Raw genomic sequence first — 15,435 nt, forward strand, 5'->3', positions numbered from 1 at the left:
TTCATTATTTGCTTCTTCTTTTTTTAAAAGAAAAAAAAAATAATAATAGTGGATGAAGCATGCTAACTCAGCCGAAATGTATGCGAGATGAACGTTAGAATCTAAATAAAGAAAAAAAAAAAAAAACCTTTAAATACAACATGAGAATTATATTATGCTAACGCATAGATAAACCTCAAACACCAAAGACACTCAAGAGGATTTGAACCTAGACCAACAATATAAAGACTAAAGGATTATATCAGTCCATGAACACACAAGCGAAGACAATTTTGGTCAGTTTTAATAATATTTTAAGCAATAAAATAAGGAAAGCATTATTATCCATACGAGATCTGTTGTTTTCATGCTATAAGCATGTTGTAGACAAGCCGTGATCGAAAGCAATGAAACTCCACCACCAACCAATTAGTATTCTTGTTCTTTCGGCCATTGTTAATACGGATATTAAGAATTGGTGTTCAATTATATTGCTCCTTATTTCAATCTTGGGCTGCATTTTTGGTTCTTGGAAATACTTTTGATTGCTTGTTAAAATTAATTTGTGTTGAGATAAACTGCTCTCACTTCAATAAAATTTCTAGTTTTTTCCACTATATTTTTTTCCCCACAAAGATGATCTCAATAGATATTGGAACAAGGCATTCTGGTAAGTTTTCCATGAAGAAACGTAAACGGAAAACCCAACAGCTTCACATCTCATGACAACCTTGTTTTCCTCAAAACTGTTGAAGGGTAGTTGTTTTTGGTACCCATGCAAGTCCTTGAGCATCACTCTACTATAAATTTTCTCTTCTATAGAAAACCAAAACCATCCCACCACCACCATAGACACTTCAATGGCGGAGGTTATGTATATTTGCAAGCGAACTGTGGTGAGCGGCAAACCTGTCGAACCGGGGAAACACTATCACCTGTCAGTCCTCGGTCACCGAATGGAGAAAAACCAAGCTAGGATGGTGTACTACTACCGGTGGGGAAGGGGAAGGGGAGAGGGAGAGGCAGGTGAGATCACCAAAAGGCTTAGAGAGTCTATGTCGGAAATGCTTACGCATTTCCCAATAGTGACCGGACGGCTAATAAAGAACGATGAAGGGCATTGGATGATAAAGTGCAACGACGCCGGAGTGCGAATGGTGGAAGCAAGGGCCAAGGGGAGTGTGGAGGAGTGGCTACATAGTGTTGATAGGGAGAAGGAGCTTAAGCTTGTGCATTGGGAAGACATGCACTCCAAGCCATACTTTTGGTCTACATTTTATGCCCAGGTAGCTGTATTATTTCTTCCTTTATGGATAAAAGTAAGGATATTTTTTGAATTTTATCTAGGTTTTAATTTTCTATTAAAACAATTTGGGATAACTTCACTTTATGCCTCTGAATTACCAAGCGATTTGAAAAAACCCCTTCCAACTTTAAAATCTCTCAATTTAGACCCCTAAATTTTTAATTGCAATCAATTTAAACCCCTCCATTAGATTTTAAACGTTAAAAGTGAGACAATGACGTTTTATACCTCTGAATTTTTTATAAAATTCTAAATTTACCCTTAATTCCAAATTAAAAAAATAAAAATAAATAAAGTGTTTTTTTTTTTTTTAAATCAAGGATATTTTGGTCTTTTTAGGGGTAAATCATGGAAGTTAGCGGCTAATTTGACGGAATGGTTCAAATTGAATGCAATTGAAAGTTCAGAAATCCAAATTGAGAGGTTTTGAAGTTTGGATGGCTTTTCAAATCACGTGGTAATTCAGAGGTCTAAAATGAAGTTACCCAAACAATTTTGAGATATGTGACCCCATAATAAATGATATCGACGTCTCTCTAAACAAGAATCCTCTTCATTCCACTTAAAATGAAAATGAGTAATTTAATAGCCAAGATTTCATGTTATTGTTGCATTTAACGGTATATGCGTGGTAAATAATTTCATATACATTATTAGATATAACAAAATAAAATCTTGACCATGAAATGGCTCATCTCAATTTCAAGTGAAATGGGAAGGATCTTGTTCTCATCTATATACAATGGACTCAAGTGTAGGGCTAATTCCATATCAATAAAGTTTTCTTCCTAATTAGGTTGGATAAAATTTTTTAAATTCAGTCTATTAAGCTGATGTTTATCCTTAGAGCATGTGATTCTCATAAGTCCTATTGAAACTGCACGTAAAAATAATACACTCAAAAGGCAAATGTTAGATTAATACTCCGAATTATAAAAAATTCCTCCGACCCACTTTAAAAGAAAACTTTGTCCATTCATTCCATATATCCTCCCTTGACATGTTTTGCATGATTACCAACAAATTCCAGATAACTGAATTTGAAGGAGGTGGGCTTGCAATCGGCCTGAGCTGCACTCATCTGCTTGCTGATCCCACTTGCGCCACCGTGTTCTTCAAGGCCTGGGCCGACACAACCTTGGCCCATAAAATGCGTGCTCCACCTCACTTCCACCCATTGCCTCCACGAAGGCCCGGCAACAAAATTCCCAATCACAAGCCCTACACTGCCTTAATCGACCATTACAAATTCTTAATCCAAAATTCCACTGCTTTCACACATGCAAAACACACAACTGTAGCTCTAGCATTTTCCCACCACATGGTGAATGCCTGCATGGGCCTGGCCCAACCAACCTCTGCATCCAACAAGCTCGGCCCATCACCCTTCGAGGCCCTTGCCGGGCTTTTCTGGGTCTGCGTCAGCAAAGTGAAAGGCTTGAGAAATGGGCTTGTAAGCATGTCCATTTGTATGGATACAAGAAAAGCTTTGGGGTTAGATAGAGGGTTTTTTGGGAATTGCATGGTTTATAATAAGGTCAATTCAGAGGATTTGAGGGAACATGAATTATCACAAGCTGCTAATGCTGTAGGAGAAGTTGTGGCAAAAATGGACAGTGAGGGAGTGATGGATTTGATCGAGTGGCTTGATCATGATGATAGTCAATCACCTCCATTGATGAATAATGATCTAATTTGTTCAAGCTTGGAGGCGGTGGATCCATATTCAATCAAATTTGTTGAGGAATTTGAACCGATTCGTGTTTCTTATTATGTTGAGCCAGTGTTTGGAATAGGGCAAGTTTTTATTTTTCCGGCTCCGGCCAGAGAGGGTCCGTTCGGGAGGGTGGTTATGGTTACGCTTCCGGAGGATGAGGCGGTTAAACTGTGTGAAGATGAACTCATTTTGCAATTTTCTCCTACCATTTTGATGGGAGAGAATAAAAACTATGCTTGATATGCAAGGGGTTGTAATAATTTCCCCCCCTAAATAATATGAATTTGGTGAAATTAGCGTGTACATGTGCCTCTTTATGAATTATTACTATGTTAAAATAATGTATCTATTTTTTTTTAAAAAAAAAATTCTGATAAAAGAAACAAAACACTTCTTTACATTCTCCTGTTCATCTCCGTTGAGTTGGCATGCTCTATTCATTATTAGTGTTTTTCTTTTTAAGTAATAGTGGATAGAACATGCTAACTCAATAGAAATGTACGTGAAATGAACTCTATAATGTAAAGAAGTATTTTTCTTTCAAATAATAAAGAAAAAAAAAAAAAACCTTTGTAAATACAACACGATGATTATATTATGCTAACACATAGATAAGCCTCGAACACTAGAGATTGACGGAGGATTTGAACCTTCAGAGACGGATTTAGGGGGGGAACCGGCAGTGGCCTTGGTCCCCCCAAAATTACAAGAAAAAAAAAATTGAAGGAAAAAAAAATATTTAAAGTATTTTTTGCCAATTGATCCCTCTCTAAAATTTTTTTTGCCTTAGATCCCTCCAAATTCAAAGCTGACTCCGTCCTTGTTGTGAACCTTGACCAACAATATAAAGAGTAACACTTGAGGATTTTAACACTCCATGAAGACACAAGTGAAGACAATTTTGGTTAGTTTTAATAATATTTTAAGCAATAAAATAAGGAAAGCATTATTAGCCATGTGGAATCTGTTGTTTTCATGATATAAGCATTTTGTGTTGTAGTTGTAGACAAGCCGTGAGAGCAATGAAAACTGCACCACCAAACCATGTAGTCTTCTTGTCTTTGTTTTTGTTTTTTGGGGTCCAATTAGTCTTCTTGTTTTGGAAAGGAAAATAATTTCTTTTAGAAAGTGAAAAGGTTTAATAATGGGTTATCAACTTTTAGTTTTCACCTACCATTATGTCTATTTCAGTTGCAATAATAATAATAATAAAAAAAAAAGTTGTTTAGATAATCGGATCGTGATACACAGCACGCGGCAAATTAAAAATTAAAAATTTAAATAAAAATTTGCTCTGGCGCGCCATACACGCCGCGTGCTGTTTTACTTCACCCTAGATAATCAAGCCATCACTTTCAAAATAATAATAATAATAATAACAATAATAATAATAATAATAAAGATATGGTCTTGAAAAATAAAAGAGACGAGCGTATATATAATGATGCAGAGGAAAATACTAGTCACATCTGCACTATAATCCTAAAATTAGAGGTGGTAAAACGGGTAGGCAGGTTGACCCATAATGACCCGCGACCCGTTTAGGATAAACCCAAACACGACCCGTTTAACTAACGGGTTGGCCCAACCAAACCCGGACATGACACAACAATTTCACGGGTCACCCGACACGACCCGCTTAACCTATTTAGCTTAGAAAGTGATTTTTTTTATAAAAAAAAATAAAAAAATAAAAAAAAAAAGAAAAAGAAAAGAAAAGAAAGTGATGAGTTGGGTCATAAACGGGTCAAATGACTCGTTTATCAACATTAATGGGTCAATTGACCTGTATATGACCCAAACCTATTAAGGGTAAAAAATAAAAAATAAAATAAATAAATAAATAAATAAATGTGTCTGGCGAATCACCTGCAGGTTGACCCGCCAAGAGCAAAATAAACAGGTCACCCAAACCCGTTAAGGGTAAACTCAAATTCGGTAATTTCGTGTCGGGTTCGCGGGTCATCTCAAAATTGTCAGGCTAACCTAAAATGACTAGTCCTGAACTTCTTTATAATTTATTGTAAAATTCAGTTTCACCTAATAACTAGACAATGTGAAACTTAACAGTCATAATTATTTCTTATAAACTATTAACTTTACGTGAGTTACTCATCTCTTCTCAATATGAGACTGAGATGTTATAGTATATGCATTGTTGAGTATGCACTTGTAAGTCTAAAAAGATTTGAGTCTCACATTAAAAAGATGTTACAAGTGTGATAAGTGGCAATGAGCTTAAACTTTTGGGTTGAATAATATCCCTACGTGCTATATTATTGTTTCACTTAAAGATTCCATGAAATGTCAATCTCCCTAAATACAATTTTTTTTTTTTTCTTTGACTTATGTTTTATTAGTTTGGATCAAATGCCCTCTAGAAAGTGACACAAGTGAACGTATATACAAGAAGGGGACTTGTTCCAAGCAACCAATATTACTTAATTTTGTGTCTTCCAGCTTTGAAAGGAACCTCACAACTTTAATCTTGTTGGTAGACCAATAGACAGATGGATTAAGATTGTTCCAAAATTGCCTGCATTTCTTAAAGGTTTGATTGTGGTATCTTTTACTTCAAGATTCCGAGACATATATGTTGTTCCAAAGTTCACCGTCTTTCCCCCATCCAATCTCTGATACAACCTTCCTAGTGCACCACCTGCATGCAGATCGCATTCAATGTATTTCAAATTTTCAAGCATGGTTATATTCAATAAAAAAAATGAATAAACATAATAGTGTTCCTAAAAAATATTCTTTATTTTTATCTGAGGTGAGCTCGTGAACAAAAATCTTAATATCTTTCAAATCGTAATTCTACTATTCGCATCTATTTCACACCCGTTAAGGTTACATGTTTTTTCTTTTGATTTTTTTTAAGAAAAAGTTTATATATTCACCTCAAATTACTACTCAATTCACAATGTCCTCTTCTCTCATCTCTAAACTGCGAAAAATTGTCAATGTTCCAAATGATAAAAATAATTAAAAAAAAAAGAAGAAGATAAAATCATAATCATTATGGAATAAAATTTATTAATATTATGATATATTTTTTTTTATCAGATCCTTATTAATATAATGATATATTTTTTTGGTGGTTTAAGATTATTATGGAAAAGAAAACCCATTTTCTTGTTCTCACCCACTGAAAACTGTAACTAAAATAAGAGCCGTTAACTAGCACAATAGGCGAAAAGCGAAAAACAGAAAAGAATACGTATGCGTCTGCCGGGAGTCGAACCCGGGTCTATTGCTTGGAAGGCAATTATCCTAACCGTTGGACTACAAACGCTTTTGTGTAGACGCTAAGAATTATTTTTATAAGAATGCTTGTAAGATTTCATGGAATTCATTTCCAATGGTACTTGACATTGCTTAATGAAATAGAACAATTACCAGCCTTAACAGGTACTAAATACAATATCAAACCCATTTCTTTCAAAGCGAACAAAGGCTAACATTGTCCTTTCATAAGGTGTGTGCAAAGTTTTGGTATTCCAATCATCGACCCATAATCGACCTGCTTCTGATCTGTGCGAGTCGACTTTCATTGGGAGGCGAAGACTGGGCTGGGTTTAAGTTCAAGTTTCTAACAAAAGTGAGAGCCAAAGTCGATGTGAGAAAGTCTTTTATATTTTTTACTTTTTTCGAACCTACTTTTTTAATTTACTTATTTAGAAAAAATACAAAAGCACTCTATAGTTACACCAATTTGCAATAAACTCATTGCAAAATAAAAATTTACTAAGAGCACACAATGTCATACAATAAATAACAAGTAAGTTCCTGAACCCAACTTTCGTCTAAATTATGGCACATGTCACCCATATAATAATAATAATAATAATAATAATAAAATTGAAGAGGTAAAGTCACAGGCTTTTCGACTCTTCCAACGCTAATGAAGACGGAAGCCAAAAGAACTGGTTTTGACCCTAACAGAGCCGGTGCACAGTCCTAGTTTTATTCTTGCCTCTGTCATTCCTAATTTAAAAAACCTTAATTACTCTTCCATGACAACTTAGTACATTATATTGTTATATGACTAGTTGCTGCAATCTGAATGGCAGTTGGTATATATAATCATATAAGTTTTGTTTTACCATGGAATGTATATTTATATATATGCTCAAACAAAAATGGTTCCAAAGCTTTGAGAAATCTCCTACTATCATGACATCAGCAATTCTTCAATGACGTCAATATTGACAAAATACAACAGGATAAAACAAGAAAATTAGGTATAGTTCCTAAAATACCGTGTTTCCCTTCATTCAAGATTCCCTCCACAACCTTTTGGATCCGAGCAATTGTATCATTGTATGCCAACAATGTTTTATCTATGATCCGGATGCTTTCTAAGCACATGGCTGATCATTTTATCTATGATTTCATGATAATTTGAAGGTTTAATGTTAAAATTATTGATTAAATGATCAAATTTATCATTTTTTTTTTTTTAGGAAAAACTTTACTTTACAACTCTAAATTGTCATCACTTTTGCAATGTTCTCTTTAAAGTTCAATTTCTCTAAATTTAGTGTATTTATTTTTTGATTGTTTGCAATTTCACCACTCCGTTAACTTTTTCTAAAATATCCCCATTTGTTTTAGGAAAAAAAAAAGAGAAAAAAAAAATTGCAAAGATTAAGGCGTTGGTTCAAATTTAAGGGTATTTGCAAAAATACCCATGCCTCAATTTTCACTTTAAATATTTTTTCTAAAAAAAAGGGGAGGGGGGTATTTTTGATTTTTTTTTTTTTAATATTTAATGGAAAATCCTAATGAAAGGGAACATTGAAAAAATTAAAAGTTTGATACAATAAATTAAGAGGTTTTGAACTTTTAGGGTGGACATTGCAACTTTTAGGGTGGAAGTTTCCCTATTTTTTTATTAACTTAAAATTTTGGAATAAGTAACAATTCGACATGGTACCAGAACAGAGGTTTTGAGTTATGAACCTTGTCTATGTCATTCACCTCAAATTTTAATTTAAATATTCTACGTGTTGAACTCCACCTATTAAATTAGAACTTGAGCCCAAACATGAGGAAAATTGTTCAATTATTAACTAAATGATTAAATTTACTATTTTCTATGTAGTAATTTAACACTGAAAAAATTATTAATTTTAGAAAAATTTAGCTGATTGATTATGACCATGTCTCATTTAGTTCACTACAATTTTCTAATTTAATCCAAGTTGCAAATATGTTAGGTGCACCTTTTTGAAAGCAGGAAAAGCCAACAAGAATTTTTTCAATTTTTAAATAACCTAATAACATATTTACCATGTGATATCATTAAATAAAATAAAATAAAATTTAGGACATAGAATGAGCGAAATGAAGAGGATCATTTTCGTAGGAACGCGACGCAGGGTTTAATTAATTCACCCTCAAATCATTCTTAATTAAAAAGGGGGAAAAAAAATTAAGTATAAAGTGAGCATGCCATGTCAGTTGAAAATGCTGGGAGGAGAGGAATATTTTCCTTAATAATATAATAATAAAATGATTAAAGATATTTTGGAGTTGTTTAATATTTAAAAAAGGAAAAAGAAAAGATAACTGATACTGATCAAATAAAGTAATAAAGTGAATCATGCATTATACTGCAGCCGATTTATTTGGAGGCAAGGAAACCCCCCACGTCGATGCATGTACTAAAATACGTGTAAGAAAATATTAAAAATTAGAAAAATAGAGTCGTTGACTGTGGACCGACAGATCTTCCCCGGATACATGGGGATTTTGTACACATGGGAACAGATCCACTTGATTTTACGATGGGTTTATGCATTTCATGTATATCATATATTCATATATGACCTTGCTTCACCATAGGATGTCTTACAAACTTTTCCTTTACAAGTAAGTTTGAGTAATTTCTTATGATATCAGACTACTATGTTGGTTGTTAGTACCTATATCAGTCTTTAGGGGGGTTGCCGGACGAACCTATATCAGTCTTTAGGGGGGTTTCCGGCAACCCAATTTTTTTTTAAAAATACTCTCATAAAAATATTAACTTTTATAATGTGAACTGTCAAATGTTCACTTTCATATGAAAAGTCTACTTTTGTGTCAAACATCTTTAATTTTAAATATTTATTTTTTACACGATTATAGCAAAACTAAAAAGTTTTTGTATTCGAAATGAAGGTTTTATTTTAAGATGATTTTATGGATTATGTAATTTTTATATACAGTTATGACTTATGACTTAATATGAAATTAAAATTAAGATAAGCAGTAAGGTTTAATGATTAAGGGTTAAATACTTTATTAGTACTTGAGTTTACAATTTTTATTTTTTACCACCTGGGGTTCAAATCCTAACATAAATGGTATCTGACTTACAAAAAAAGATCAACTTAATACCTTCGTTAGGTTGCTTTAGCACAAACCAACGAAATGCTACGTGTCCTAAAAAAATTATTAAAAATAATTGGGTAAAGTCCACGTACCACCTTCAAACTACCACTCAATTGACAATGTCCCCCCCAAACTTTCAATTGTGACAATGTCCCCTCTAAACTATAAAAACATTGTCAATGTCACCCACAAGACTAGCAATAAGACAAAAATGCTCCTATAGATTTCTCAATAAGACAAAAATACCCCTATAAATTAAAAAAAAATGATTTTTTTAAAAAACAAAAAAATTTCATTTAAAAATAATATTTTTCAAAAAAACAATTTTTTTTAAAACAAAAATTTTTATTTTTTTTTTAAAACGGAAATTTTTATTTAAAAAAAAAAACTATTTTTTTATTTAGTTTTAAAAAACAAAAAATTTCATTTTATTAAACGAAAATTTATTTTTTTTAAACGTAAATTTTTATTTAAATAAAATTATAAAACAAAAATAAAAATAAATAAAAAAACGAAAATTATCAATTTTTATATAAAAAAATAGAAATTTTTTTAATTTTTTTCTTATAAAATTGATTTAAAAAAATAAAAATAAAATTGGCCAACGTTTGGATTTTTTTTTTTTGTTTGTTAGTTTTAGGTTTTTTCTAAAAGTTTTAGTTTTAGTTTTACTAAGGGTAATTTCGTCATTGGGGGGAACATCGTCATAATTGAAAGTTTTGGGGGGACATTATCAATTGAGTGGTAGTTTGAGGGGGTTATGTGGACTTTCTCCAAAATAATTAATAAAAAAACTAAACCTAAAAAAAAAAAAAATTGAAAATTTATGGGGATGGCCTAGATGCCATGGGGGTGGCTTCAGCCACTCCCTGCGGCCGGCTTAGGGTGGCCGAAGCCACCCCATGGCCTCTGGGGGTGGCTGAACCACCCCCATAATTTTCAATTTTTGTTTTTTTTTTTTTTTAGGTTTAGTTTTTTTTTTTTAATTATTTTTTTAGGGTAAATATATTATAAGTCCGTGAGTCAATCCGCCAAAACTAAAAAATTCATAGGTTTTTTATTTTTTTATTTTATTTTTTTATTATTTTTACAGTTAGATTTTTGTAACGCCCGTTAGTCCAAATTAAAACACACAATTTTACCATGTCAGCATAATAAATTTTTATCAATTTAATTTTTTTAAAAAAAATTAAAGGGGTAGCCAGTGGTGGGGTTGCCACCCTTGGCCACCCGGCCCACCCCCAACCCTTATGGGGTGGCCGCAAGCCACCCTAGTGGTGGGCAAACCACCCTTGGGGTTTGGGTGGTTTGCCCAAACCCCAAACCACCGCTAGGCACTCATTCAATTTTGTTTTGTTTTGTTTTGTTTTTTTGTTTTTTGTTTTTAATTTAATTTAATTTTTAAATTAAATTAATAAAAAATTATTATGCTGACGTGGCAAAATAGTGCATTTTGATTGGGATTAACAGGAGTTACAAAAATCTGACGGTTGGAATTTTATTGGCATTTCGATTAACCTAGGGAGTAAAATTCGAAAAGAAAAAACCTAGGAATTTTTTTCGTTTTGACAGGTTGACTTAGGGACATATAATATATTTATCCTATTTTTTATTTTGATTTTTAATTATTTTTAATTTTTTAGGACACGTGCCAGCTCTATGTGATGACACGTGTAACAGAATCTAACAAATGTACTAAGTTGGTCTTTTCCCATAAGTCATATACCATTTATGATAGGATTTGAACCTTAGGTAAAAAAAAATAAAAATGTGCAAACTCAGGTACTAATAAAGTATTTAACCTATTAATTTAAATAGTAAGGTTTAATGAGGGTTTGTTCAATCTAGCCGCCAAAGAGAGAGAAAACAAGAATATCCATTATAGGAGGAGGTAATAAAACTCTTTTATTTTTCTAGCGGGTCTAGTGTAGTGGTTACTGTTTGTCTTATCTCTATATTTGCTTTATATGGCAATCAGCGAAGTGAAGTTTTGTATGCTATTTGAGGTTTCGATTACCTTTAGCTGATTTATAAAGTTTTATTTACATGAAAGCTTTAAAGTGGCGGTCTTAGATATCCGATATGTCTTTCATTTTTCTTTCTTGTTCTTTTTTTGGGAGCAAATAATTGAAAGACGGCGAAAAAATTACCAAACTTATCATTTTTTGTTTTTTGTTTTTATTATTTTACATAAACACATGCAAACGCATAGAGGAATAAAATTTTCATCACTGTTCATAACTAGTAAAATTTTCCTTCTCTTTCTTTTTTATTTATTTATTTTTAAATTGATGTTGATGATCTTGAAGCTTTAGTTGAGATTGGTTTGTATTTTATGGTGGATCTTGAGAAATAATAATAATTAATTTCCTTGTGAAGATGGGATGAAGTAAACAATAGTCAATTATAAAGACTATATACCAACTCTTAATAAGAAAATTGAGAAAATGCTTGTCAGAAGTTTGTCGATCCTCAAGTAATACATGATGCCATGACATTGCTGTCATGGATTCCCTGCATCAACCTCAAATTAATTAGACTTAGCAATCTCTATTTTCCTTTCTAAAAAGAAAACCATCTGATAACAAAGTCATACACGTGATGATCACCGACTATCATCCATCAACACTTTTGCAACTTTGACCTCGAATTATCAAAACTAAAATATAAGTATTTATAAAATTTTAACGGAGGATGTCAAGATGACCAAAATACTCTTATTTTTATTTTTATTATTTTTTAAAAAAATGCAGTTTTTCAATTGTCTTTTTTATTTTTTATTTTTTTTTATTTTTATTTTTAATTAAGAATTAATTTTACAGATGTATAAGAGACATTTCACTTGAGCGGCTCAAGTTAGCACAAAACCCTAATGGTAAGGGTAAAACTAAAACGGGCTGAAAAATGAAATACCCATATTGCAACTTTTGATAATTTTAATAATTTAAGATTAGCATTACAAACTCGTGATAGATTGAAGGGAATAAGTAAAGTTTTATCTTTCTTAGGGCGCATTTTGGATTTCGATTTCTTAGATAAAAAGTGACTTAAACCAAATCGTAAAAAATGAATCTTTTGGAATTGCGTTTTTAAAAAGTAGACAAGGTGATTTTTTTTTTTTTAAGAACGCACGATTTTAAAGGCTAAATTGCTATTTTAAAGGTCAAACTGCAAATTTGCCAAACCCTAAATTGCAATTTTAAAAATAATGTTTTCAAATTGTACATTTTCAAATCGCAAACCCAAACGGATCCTTAAACTCTTAACAAATAATTCAAAATACAAAATACTTTATAAATTGTCGAATTCATAAAAAGAAAAAGAAGAAGAAAAAAAAAACACTTCTCACACTTATACCACTAAAACAAAATTTTTTTGAATCAAATAATAATAATAAAAAACTTATATCTCGAAAGAATTATTAAAGCCTTCTTCCTCCGTACTTGTTTGCTCAATGACTAGTAGCAAGAATGGGAAGGGGGGGAGTTTTAATAAGGTGAACCTGAAGTAAGCGCCGACGTCTAAAGCTTTTTGTATTTTTTAGGTTTCTTCCCCAACAACTCTCCATTATTTAAAGATGGGAACCTTTTTCTGGGCATCTTTTCATGCAGAGGCACCAGCCATAAAGGAGTTGGCACTATTTCTTCTAGAACCTTTAATTTACACCTCACTAATTAATTTAATATTATTATTATGGTCAGATCTCACTGTAGTGAGTATACCATCTGATGATCTTGTGGAGCAGATAAATCTCAGCCGTTGATTTTTTCTACCTCTAAATGGTGATTGATTGGAAACCATCAAACATGCATTGCATGTAGAAGAGCTAGATCTTTTCCGATTTGGTATGGCTTGATCACGGGATTGGGAGGATCTCAACCACCCACTCTGAATACCCAACTGTTTGACTTTGGATTATTGACTATTAAATTTGGTAAAAAATAATTTGTTGGCTAAATATATTATTGTTTGACATTTTGGGTTTGATTGATAAGTAATGCTAGGGACCATCATTTTATTCTATTTTTATTCTCTTAAAGCTGATGTGCCTTTTAAAATCACCATTAAATTTTAGATGAATTATACTTGAATTTTGATCAAATTTTGATTTTAAAAGTCACTTCAACTTTAAGAGGATAAAAAGATAGTCCATAGCATTACTCTTGATTGACTACCTTGAAACTTTTCTGAATCAACTTTCTTGTAAAGAAAAAGAAAATGGGATCAAATTTAGGGAAAATAAAAGTTGGACCTTTGGGTAATTTCATGTGTTTAAAAGTTCATCCATAGATGACACAAGTTGGGATCAAAATTAGGGAAAATAAAAGTTTGTCCTTTGGGTAATTAGAAATAATATTTGTATCTCATAATTATTTTACCATGTTGATGTGTTAGTCTCAATCAATTCATTAGTTTTTTTTTTTAAAGAAAAAAAAAGGAAAAAAAAAAGTTAAAGACTAATTGAGATAACTATAGAATAAAAACGTGATTTTTAGCATTAATCTTTTTTAAATGATAAAAACTCGTGTATATATATATATATATATATTTTAAAAGAGAAATGCTATATCCCTCGAGTCTCAGATGATGTGGTAATATCTTATATAAAAGAAAAATTAAAAATGAATTGACACTGTTAGATCAGCACACTAGAATGAGATCAGTATAATAAAAACTTAAAAGACTAATTTTTAAACATATCAAAATTTAGGATTTTTTTTTTTTTTTTTTTTTTGGCTTTTCCCAAAGAAAAATTTAATGCTTCAATTAAGAACAAGATATTGGATATAGAAAATCTCTTTATAGGGCTTAAAATAAGGCATCATTATATGAGAGAATTAACAAATGGCAAATTCCTCGGTAGATGTAATATATAATATATATTTATTTATTTATTTATTTTAGTTCTATGACAACATTAAGTAATGCCCAGCGGGGATCAAGGTAATTAAGAAGCCAAGCTGATTACTTTTCTTGTTTTCATCTTATTTTCCCGACAATATCTTGATACTCAAAATAAAATATATGTTAAGTCGGCACTTGGTCGTCGATTTCTTTAATATTCTTGGGCGGCTCCAAAATAAAAATTGGATTTTGTTGAAAATACAAAAAGTAATTGTTTGCTCAAATTCAAAACTGGCAATTTAACTTGCAACTTGCGAACTCGACACGTAATTTTAGGGTTAGAATTTAGGTAAAATGGGTTTGAATTATAAAAGGGGTACCGTTTATAACCCGTTTAATAAACGTGTCGTGTTCGGGTTTGACATAAACGGGTTCACGGGTTGACATGTTTAAACAATTTATATATTTTTAATTTTTAAAGTAAATTTTCAGTTTAACTTAATATAGGATTGACAATTTAACCTATGACTCGTGAACCTGACAGTATGACACGTAATTTAGGGTTAGGGTTTAGATTAAACGGGTTCGTGTCATAATAAACGTGTCGTATTCCGGTAAGCATAAATGAGTTGGCGGATTAATCGGGTTGATGCAAACCCGAAATGTGAACCCGTTTTACCAGGCCTAGCTCAAACTATAGCTCCACTCTTTTAGGATAAATATGTGAAATATGTGGAAGACATAAAATTATAAAGTTTAAAGCATCTAAAAGACTTGTAATAGCTTCTTCTTTTTTTTCTTTTTTTTTTTTCTTTTTTTTTTCTCAATTAGTGTAGTTAATCTAAAAATTTTGCCACGGTGAACTTTCATACCACATTATACAATTGGAGTTATATTGAAAAACTAGTAATTAAAAAAAAAAAAAGTGTATTTTGAGTAGCTTAAATAGCCACTATTATTGGAGAAGCTCTTAAGATTGTTATTTTTTTTACTCATTTTAAAAAATACATACAAGGCAAAATTTGAAATTTGACGTGACACCATATTAGTCATTAAACAATCTAATTTGTTGTGATTGACGTGTATTACGGCCATGCAGTGAACATGATCCCCTATAATATCAAACAAAGTATAGATTCTTAAATTACAGAATTTCGGCCAATTTTTTACATTGAAACGTTTGAAAAATGTCACAAATTAAAATTGT

General features: G+C 31.6%; 1 protein-coding gene and 1 non-coding gene across 2 annotated transcripts; one reads left to right on the plus strand and one right to left on the minus strand.

Annotated features, from left to right (window-relative positions):
- Window positions 1-839: 839 nt before the first annotated feature.
- On the plus strand, window positions 840-3,242 carry LOC132190681 (HXXXD-type acyl-transferase family protein). Its single transcript, XM_059605722.2, has 2 exons — window positions 840-1,265; window positions 2,316-3,242. The coding sequence occupies exons 1-2, from the start codon at window positions 840-842 to the stop codon at window positions 3,240-3,242; spliced, it is 1,353 nt and encodes a 450-aa protein (XP_059461705.2).
- Window positions 3,243-6,225: 2,983 nt separating this feature from the next.
- Window positions 6,226-6,297, minus strand: TRNAG-UCC (transfer RNA glycine (anticodon UCC)). The gene has a single exon. It is a non-coding gene; the product is annotated as a tRNA-Gly (tRNA).
- Between the last annotated feature and the right edge of the window lie 9,138 nt (window positions 6,298-15,435).

Source organism: Corylus avellana, chromosome 9 (genome assembly GCF_965113065.1).
Source record: "Corylus avellana chromosome 9, dhCorAvel1.hap1.2, whole genome shotgun sequence".
NCBI lineage: Eukaryota > Viridiplantae > Streptophyta > Magnoliopsida > Fagales > Betulaceae > Corylus > Corylus avellana.

What these genes read in the sequence shown, in the direction of transcription:
- LOC132190681 (XM_059605722.2), top strand. Translation starts at nt 840, where the DNA reads ATGGCGGAGGTTATGTATATTTGCAAGCGAACTGTGGTGAGCGGCAAA. An exon ending in GGTCTACATTTTATGCCCAG is followed by an intron (nt 1,266 to 2,315) that starts GTAGCTGTATTA and finishes AACAAATTCCAG; the next exon opens with ATAACTGAATTTGAAGGAGG.